The sequence below is a fragment of the Aegilops tauschii genome, chromosome 3, assembly GCF_002575655.3.
Source record: "Aegilops tauschii subsp. strangulata cultivar AL8/78 chromosome 3, Aet v6.0, whole genome shotgun sequence".
NCBI lineage: Eukaryota > Viridiplantae > Streptophyta > Magnoliopsida > Poales > Poaceae > Aegilops > Aegilops tauschii.
This window is the reverse complement of record NC_053037.3, coordinates 250,757,565-250,767,399: the sequence shown is the minus strand read 5'-3', so window position 1 is coordinate 250,767,399 and position 9,835 is coordinate 250,757,565. Positions and strand designations below refer to the sequence as shown.

The window sequence follows — 9,835 nt, the reverse complement described above, 5'->3', positions numbered from 1 at the left end:
TATGTGATCTACTGAAAGATTTAAGGCTGACCACGGAGTCGTCGTTCCAAAAAAGCACTAGGCCTCCACAAAGACCTTCAGATTTAACGACAAATGCATGTCTAAAACCCAAACGAAACCTCATATCATGTGCTCTCTTAGCGGACAGTTTGGTCTCTGAGAGAAAGACCAAGCATGGGTGATGTGGCTGTATCAAGCTACAATTTTCCTGAACTGTCTCGGGCCGCCTGCAGCCCCGACAGTTAATGCTAAAGATATTCAATGTTCCCGGCGGTACTCTCCGAGAGAGCCCACCGATCTCGAGTTGGCTGAGTTTAAGTCTTCAACATCTTCTTTGTGCCTCTGTACCATTTCTTTTGAATTTTCCATACCTTCATATGCCTCCTTTCCAGCAGAAGTAATATCAATAGCCCATACATTGCCATCTCTTTGAACATGATAAACATTTCTCTCTGCCAATCATCCATATCTTCACCAAATTTATCATACCTCATATCCAGTGGCATAGATGAAAACATTGATATGGATATCACTTCACCAGAACCGAAAATAAAAATAAATATAGGATACCAACCTTGCGATCCAAATTCCCTTGCTTGACTACCATTTCGTTCACTATGAATGTCCATGAACATCAGAGTATTATCCTGACACATGTTAATATCTTGAAACTCCCCTCTCGTACATCCTATAATCATAGCTGCCTTAGATTCCACCGTTAATTGAGGAACAGTCTTTCGCAAACTAATAAAAGTGCTGCAATTTTCATCGGTCACTTTGTCTTCAACAGATAATTGCTAAACTTGATTCAGATAATACTTCTTTGTCGGAGAAAACCATCAAGGCAGGAGGCGCAGAGTCCAGACGAACGACAAACCCACCACCCTGCACGGATTGTTCCTTGGCAATGACGTCCAGGTCGCGGGAATGAAAGAAAGTCGCCGCTCGAACATGCAAAACTTGCAAGCACCTCTCCGGATCGCGCGAGTTGTGGACCAAATGCAACGTCCGTGCCCTTAGCTGTTGTAGGACCATCAGATCCAATCCAAGGCTCCCAGGCGCCATTCATATGGAGCCAAGAAGGCCACTAGGAGCAGCATCAAATCCCATATGAATGCCTCAGGCTAGGAAAAGGGGATCTGGACTGAGCTTGAAGAAAAGGGGTGGAGCAGAGCTATGATAGTGGGGGAAGAATCGAAGAAGAGAGGCCGAGGATATCTACAAGAGGGAAGGAGGAAGATCAGGAAGGGGAAAATCTGGGGAAAAGCTGGATCGGAAGGGGAATCAACTGGGGATGGAGATCAGGAGGAAGAGGAGGACAACATATCGCCAATCGACGGCATGTCGCCAAGTCTCTCACGTCACTAGCCTACTTAACTCTTCGACCACACATCCATATTCCCGAACAGTGGCTAATTACCAGCACTTCAAAACGAACCGTATAAGGATTTGGCCCAGATCCCCATGAGTTAGCGGACGCGCACGATATCGCGAGCATCTGTGCTCGTGACCAGTTACTGCACGTTCAGAAGAAAAACTCTTCTCCAACTAACAACTTGCCATTCCAGCCACCCTCGCCCGCCAATGGATAAAATGATGGCAACCACTCACCGGAGCCGGATTCCTCTCTCCGTTCACCGTCTTCCTAGCAGTTGGCTAATTACCAACACTTCAAAACGAACCATATACAAATTTGGCCTAGATCCTCATGAGTTAGCGGACTCGCACCATATCGCGAGTATTAGTGCTCGTGACCGGTTACTGCACATCGTGAAGAAAAACTCTTCTCCAACTAACAACTTGCCAGCCACCCTCGCCAGTCTGAGTAGACAAAAATGGTGGCAACCACTCACCGGAGGTGGCTTCTTCTCCCCGTTCGCCGTCTTCCTAGCAGACAACCCATGAAAACGCCCGTCTGCATCCCGATCCCCACACGAAACCGCGCCCGCCTCCCGCGCTGCCACCTTTCCCGTTCGAGTGACCCCACCCCCACCTCTGAGGCACAGGCTACCGACTCCCTGCGCGTTGCCTTCGCGTGCGGCGGCGCGGGGGGGCACGTCTATGCCGCGTTCGCGCTCGCCGAAGAGGTCCAGGCCTCGCTCCCTGGCTCCCGCTCCCTCTTCCTCGGCGCCCCCGCCCCGTCCCTCGAGTCCGCCACCGCCGCGTCTTCCTCATACCCATTCGCCCCCGTCCCTCCTTGCCTCCCCCGCGCGCTCCTCGCCGCGGCGCTGCACCTCTACCACTTCCGCCCCCACGTCCTCGTCGCCACCGGCGGTCCCCCCGCCCTGCCCAGCTGCCTCGCCGCGCTGCTCCTGGGACTCCCTTTCGTGATCCAGGACCAGGACGCCGGCCCCGCCCCTGCCACCCGCCTCCTGGCCCCCCTCTCTCGCCGTGTCTTTCTCGCGTTCAACGCGCCCGTCCGCCTCCTCCCGAAGCGCAAGTGCGCCGTCTACGGGAACCCCGTCCGCATGTCCATCCGCAACCGCAGGATGTCCAAGGCCGCCGCCATGGCGCGTTTCTTCCCCAGGGCAGGGCTGGTGGAGGCGGAGGGGATGGAGGTCGTGCTTGTGCTCGCCGGGACGGTGGGATCGCCGCAGATCAATGTGGCAGTACTTAACATGTATTACGAGATGCTGTCGAGAAGGAAAAATAGGTACATTATATGGCAGACGGGACCAGAGGATTTCTGCGAGATGGAGAGCCTCGTCAGGGCGCATCGCCGGCTGTTTCTGACACCGTGAGTTCCCTTCCTTTGGCTGTATGACGTTGTTTGTACTTGGGATGTCAGTTTCTAGCTGTTAATTGGCCTGCACTGGGGATCTTGCTGTATTAATGGGAATGTGAACTTTCTTGGAAGATGCATGTCCGTTTGGCTGTATGATGGTGAGAAAAATAAAATGGTGGATTGATGACGTGGCATGTGTAGTGAGGTGAACTGTGATCTTTTCACTTTTGCTCCAATTAAACATGGTTTAGGTAACATGGTACCATTCAGTCAAGCGAAGATCTACCTTCTATCATGACAGTACTAATTAGTATTCAGAACTAGGAGAAGACATGATTGTGATATTCCTACAAGCACCACGGATAGCATTACGATACCATTTCTGTGTTATGATCTCATAGCCTATGTTCCACTTCTTCTGAAACTAGAGTTTATTGGTAACAAAACCTTTACATGGTACTTGATCCAAATTTGACCATAGCTCAGAATAATGGTGCAATAGAGAGTATTAAGATATTTCCTCTTTCTGACGAATTCCCTTGCAGTAGTAACACTATTATCAAAGTGGACTGACAAAAGAAAGAAAGAACACTCTTTCTAGTTCTGATTTGTTATGTAACTCTAATCCGGTCTCAAATCATGATGTTGGTTCGGTTGCTGCATCAACTTAGTCTGTATTTGCAGATTCTAATTTCAACAACATGGTATGGATCTTTGGCAGTCCATGATATTTTGTAATGTGCATTTGTGTAATGCTCTAGCAGAGCAGTTTTAGTATTGGTTGAATTGTTTTTGTTTTCCAAGCTTTGTTGTAAGTTCTCCATACTGATTTATCGTATCTCTTCATATGAAGATTCTTGCATGAAATGGACATGACATATGCTGCTACTGATGTTGTCGTTTCTCGAGCTGGTTCTGTGGCTTGCACTGAGATATTGGTCACTGGGAAACCGGCAATTCTGGTATCATATATCACATCAAGTTACTTGTTATGTAATTCCATTTGTTTTCTTTTTATGTACCTAATCCTACCTTTTAACAACAGAACGCAACCAGGTTAACCTTTGCTGTGCTCAAATTATAACTTTCATGTTTAATAATTTGCATATTTTAAAACCAATTCCTCTTTGCTGTGTTAAAAAAAAAACTTGGATGTTCTAATGAAATTGATGTTATGAGTTGTGTCAAAGCTTAAAGAATAACCATATAGTAACATATTTAGAGTGCAGCAACTAGAAAGGTCTTCTCCCTTCTCAGGACCATAAAATGACCAATGCCGTCATGCTGTGCCAAAGACCTATGTGCTGCTAAAAGTATTTTTTATTTTAAGTTAATAGAAAAGGTGGACTAATAATGTGCATTTATTGGCCACAAACTGCAAAACCAAACTACAGTACATGTTACATGTTTTATCCTTTTTCTCAAAATTTGTCCATGCAACTTTGTTCAGATAATGTTTCCTCTTTCTTTCAGATACCCTTACCGACAATTGTGGATGACCATCAAACGAAAAACGCGTATATCATGGCAGATGTCATGGGAGCAAGGGTCATAACAGAAGATGAACTTGATTCTAGTAGCCTAACATGCATAATTGATGAAATTGTTGGTATGTGACATCAACTTACTTTCATGAGTTATACATGATAATATCAAACACTAAGGAAGCAATTTTTATCATGGCAATTATTGGAATTCGAACTTACTTGTTTTAGACTTAGCATGCTTTGCAAGGTCAAAATTGATTATACTAGATGGAAACAAAAAGTTGCACTTGAATTGAATTGTCCCCTTATTAGTTTGTAGTACTTTCGACCAGGGCACTTGCTCAAGTATTGTCGCGTGTGGGAAACACAACACCAGGGAGCAAGGGATGCCCCCCTTTTTGGTTCGGTGAGGGGCGAAGAGACACACGAATCCTACCTCTACGACATGGTAATGTTTACCCAGGTTCGGGCCGCTGAGAAGCGTAACGCCCTACGTCTTGCTGGATTTGCTCACTCGATGTGATGAACAAAGTTTACAAGAGATGGTTTTCGTTACCGAGGCCGCCGGGACTAAGAAACGGGCTCTAGTATGTGGGTGTAGACTTGCTAAGAGTCGAACCACGATCTGGGTAGCACGAACCTCCTTTTTTAGTTCCAAGGGGTGGCCACAATTGCTACAAGGCAGTAAATATGGTAGTTGTACAGTGGAGCACCTAACTCATTAAATGTGAGAGGCACGTGTCGTCGTATTCCGTTGCCATCCAGTACAACCTTTCCACACAGTAAATGGCATCTTTCGTCAGTTTTGATGGTGATAACATCCCAAGGCCCTTGCATTTTGAGGGCGTTGTAAGCATAATGAGATGCCACCAGGCCAACGCGAGCTGCCGTAGTATGCTGTTGTAGGGAATTGGGGTACGTCAAAAGTGATGCTCTCTGTGCGAAAGTCGTCGGGATTGCTGAATGTGACCGGTAAGGTAACCCGTCCCAACGGCTGAGTGGATCCTGGGTTCACTCCCTGAAACGTTCCCATGGGGTGAAGATGCCCTGCCAGGATTTGCATGTTCTTGGAGAGGAGGTTGAGGCCAGCGCCACCATCAACCAACATCTTGGTGACCTTGATGTTGTTGATTGTAGGCGAGACTACTAGTGGGAGGATACCAACGCCCGTTGTGCAGTCGGGGTGATCCCCGACATCGAACGTGATTGGGATGGCGGACCACTTGAGTGGCTGCGTGGCCTCCACACTAGTCTTGAGCTCCTGCGACAACAGTTCTTCTTTTCTTGCCACTCCTAGCACCGCTCCTCGGTGAGTGTCCTCACTTTCCTGCAATCCTTGAGGTCGTGCGTGGTACTCATGTGGACCGTGCACCACGACATTGTGATCAGCAGCAGCTAAAGCTTCCCCTTGTTCACCATCCTTGAGTTCGTGGGATCAAGCTCCGTGGCCAGGACTGAGCCCTGCTGATGCTTACGATTTCTTTTCTTGCCGGGACCACCGGATGTCCCGGCTACATCATTGTCAGTGGGAGCTTCCTTGGGAATCCTTCTACCTTCCTCCGCGCGCGCACACTTATTAGCCAGCTGAAGGAGCTCGTATATAGTGCGCACTTGGTGCGTGTTCAGCTTCTCACGCATCTTGGGATTGCGCACGTCCGCGTGGAACATGGCAATTGCTGTTGCGGCGTCGATGTGGGAATGCTTGTTGCACCTGGCCGAATCTCTGGATGTACTTGCGCAAGGGTTCGCCTGGATTCTGAACAGGAAGGCAAATCACTCTTGATCGCGGGCCCTTAATCGACCTTGGAAGCCCCAACGAATTGATCGCATAGGCCGTGTCAGGAGCGGACGGATTCAGCCGGGAGGTTCATCAACCAGGACCTGACATTGGGCTTGAGGGCCAATGGGAACCAATTGGCCATAGCCGTGCCGTCAGCCCCTGAGGCGTGCATCACGGTGATGTACACGTGCAAGAATTCGACAGGATTGGTCTTGCCATCGTACTCAACGGGCGCGCTGGACTTGAACTTGGGCGGCCAGACCACTTGATGCAGCTCGGGTATGAACACAGGGCAACCCACGCCATATAACACTGACCCGTTCACGAGAACTACATCGTCCTTCGCCCGGCGACGCTCCATCCGGACGCGGGCGTCTTCGCCACGCTGGTCGGTGAGGTCGGTTTGGAGGTCTCGGTTGCGAGGCGGTGACGAAGATGCGCCGGTGTCTATCGTCTCACCTAGCGTCACGCTGTTTGTGGCGCTCATCCTGACGACAGACATGATCCTCGCCTCGTGGTTCCCGCCGAGGGGACCGCAGCTAGCTGGAATGCCCATGGCTACGGCCCGGGGCGGCGGGGTCGCGAGCTGAAGCGGGCGTACGCTTCGACTCTCGGGAACGCGCCGGGGCGGGATTATCGTGGGCGTAATCCATGAGCTACCAGCCTGTCAGCCTAGGCGCCAAGGCGCGACTCGTTTTTCGGTGCTACGGGCGGAAATCAGAGAGGGCTTGCACAACTGCAAGCGCGTGTTCTGGCCTGCGAATGCCTAGAGGTGGCCCCGCTTGCCGGGTAGCGGCGCCAGCTCCCTCTCCGCATGGCGGACGATCCCCATGGCGCGCTGCCGTCGTGCGACGGATGCTGCAAGTCATGCTCTGAGGCATGGGTCCAAGAGTGCTCTTCGCTCGCAGCTTCGCGCACGGAGAGCCGACCGCCCATCTCATGTGATGGGTGGCGAGAGCCGGGTGGTTGCGCCGGATCCGCAGAGCGTCGCGGAGGGGGAGGAGGTGCAGCGGCTTCCGCGCCGTTGGGATTCCTGGGCTCCTGCGAAGGGTGGCTCCGCACACGATCACCAGTGGCCATGGCATGGGAACCATCTCGATGGTCGTGAGGCCAATTGTGGGAGTTCTTGATGAACACTAGATGAAAAATAAAAATAAAAATCGTATGTCAGATTAGTTTGGCTACTTCCAGATGCTTCCACTTTAGTGTAGTATTTCTTTTCTTTTCTACCCTACCTACTGTTTTCTAGAGTCTTCTAGTTGTGAGTAGCTATTAGTAGAATGGTGAAACTTAAATAATGTTTTCTAGAGTATTCTAGCTATAAGTAGAAGTAGGAAGTGTGTGAAGGCTTCCCAAAGCCTATAAATAGAGGTCCTCACCTCTACTTTTTAACGCAGACTATGTACCCACTACCTATAATAGAACTTGTTGTTCTTATATAAGATCTTGGAGTAGATCTTGTGCTTTAGGAGATCTGGATTGAACTCTTGTTGCCATATTGGCCTACATTCGCCTCTAGAGCGATATCTAGCGCAGCACGTTGAAGTTGTTCCTACACATTGTAGCAACAAGGTGGAGTTGCTCCTCCACAACCTTTGTGCTGCTTCAGGTGGCATCAGAGCCTTGTTGACCCATACTAGTTCTTGCTGTCCTCTTTGAGAGCCAGCTGCAGCAAGCAATGGAGCAATTGGAGAAGAGGATGGGTGCTGCAGAACAACAAATCAAAGAGCCGCGTGAAGATCTTAATCGGAGATTTGACTTACTGGTTGAGATGATAAGAAAGGGTGTCCCCCCTACTGCTAATGAAGGAGATTCATCTAAAGAAGATGTTCGACAAAGGAGAGGTAATCTTGGAGCAAGACCGCCACAACAACGTGCTTTAAGAAGGCCAATTTATGTTGAAACTTGTTGAGTCAAGGGCGAGGTACCTCCAGACTGGATCACGCTTCTGTCTGGTGGCTCGCGCGAGTGTGTCACATGTGTGGCTGCTTGCACGGGACTTGCACGGGACTGGGACTAGGGGGGGTCCTCTTCTAGGTCACCCCCTCTCATGGGCTTGGGCCCAAGAGACAGATCTAGATGGGCTAGGGCCCATACCGGTTCAACACTCCCCTCAAGATGGTTGGTAGATATCTATCATGCCCATCTTGTCACACGCCAAGTTACAGTCCTGTGTTCCCAGTCCCTTTGTCAAGCAATCTGCAAACTGCTGCCCAGAGCTGACATGAGTAAGGCTGATGATCCCAGCATCAAGTTTCTCTTTAATGAAGAAGCGATCAATTTCCACATGCTTCGTCCTATCATGTCGAACTGGGTTATTAGCAATGGCACCCTCAAGGGTCCCTTCCTTAAAAGCTTCAACTCGCACAGTAGGTGCTTCACCTAGAGCATATCACACAACCCTTGAGATAAAGCTCTATACTCAGCTTCTGCTATTGATCTAGACACAACAGCCTGTTTCTTGCTTCTCCATGACACCAAGTTTCCTCCCACAAACACACAGTAGCCTGAAGTTGATCTTCTATCATCTTGACAGTTAGCCCAATCAGAGTCACTATAGTCATCCACCTCAAGATGTCCACTCTTCGCAAGCCACAACCCTTTACTCGGAGTCCCCTTCAAATATCTCATGATTCTGTGAACAATATCAAGATGCCCACTCCTTGGTTCATGCATGTATCTGCTCACCACCCCCACGGCATACGTAATGTCAGGCCTGGTATGACACAAGCACAATAACCTCCCAACCAGCTTTTGATAATCTTCCTTATTCACTAGCTCACCTGATTGTGCCGTTACTTGATGATTTTGTTCAATTGGAGTAGGGGCTGCACGACATCCCATCATGCCCATGTCAGCCAAGTGATCCAAGGTGTATTTTCGTTGGCACAAAGATATTCCCTTCTCTGTTCGAGCCACTTCTATGCCAAGGAAGTACTTTAGATTGCCCAAGTCTTTTACCTCAAACTCCTTGCTTAGACACCCCTTCACTCTTTTTATTTCCTCCTCATCATCTCCAGTGATGATGATATCATCAACATACACTGCAAGAATGGTGATCTTCTTATCAGTGTGTCTATAGAACATCGTGTGATCACCATTACATTGGCCATACCCCATATTCCAAACAGCCCGTCTGAACCTATCAAACCATGCCCTCGGCGATTGCTTCAGACCATACAAGGATTTCTTCAGCCTGCATACCTTCCCCGTAGTCCGTTCTGTGCCAAAACCTGGTGGTATCTCCATGTATACCTCTTCTTTCAAGTCACCATGTAAGAAGGCATTCTTGACATCTAACTGGTGCAGTTTCCACCCAAAGTTTACAGCACACGAGACCAATACCCTTACTGTGTTCATCTTTGCAACTGGAGCAAATGTCTCATCATAGTCAATTCCATAAGTTTGATTATATCCTCTGGCGACCAATTTAGCCTTATACCGTTCCACCTTGCCCTCAGGATTCTGTTTCACGGTAAAAATCCACTTACAACTCACTACTTTCTTTTCTGCCGGCAATGTGGTTAGCACCCATGTCTTGTTCTTTTTTTTCAGTGCTTCTAACTCCTCTATCATTGATTCACGCCACTTCAGATCTTGCTTCGTAGCCTTCCAATCCTTAGGGATAGACACAGTTTGTAGAGAGGCAACAAACGCCTTGTATGAAGGTGACAAAGCCTTGTAACACAAAATTGCCAATATCAAGGTCATCACAAGCATCATCCTTTGGCAGAGCCTTCCTTGCTACCTCACCCTTCCTTGCCGCTTCACGTGTAGTTTTTCGCAACACAATGGGCAGCTCCACTGTGTCAGATGAGCTTGCCTCACTGCCTTGCTGCTCCC

At 49.0% G+C, this 9,835-nt stretch overlaps 1 protein-coding gene across 1 annotated transcript in view; it reads left to right on the top strand.

The window, feature by feature from the left end:
* Positions 1 to 1,622: 1,622 nt before the first annotated feature.
* The window catches only part of LOC109769076 (uncharacterized), a 32,968-nt gene continuing 24,755 nt past the window's right edge, over positions 1,623 to 9,835 (top strand). Inside the window, exons 1-3 of the mRNA XM_020327810.4 lie at positions 1,623 to 2,737; positions 3,579 to 3,687; positions 4,199 to 4,334. Of these exons, the coding sequence (XP_020183399.1) occupies positions 1,836 to 2,737; positions 3,579 to 3,687; positions 4,199 to 4,334 (1,147 nt within the window). The 5' untranslated portion in view covers positions 1,623 to 1,835. The remainder of the gene's footprint in view (positions 2,738 to 3,578; positions 3,688 to 4,198; positions 4,335 to 9,835) is intronic.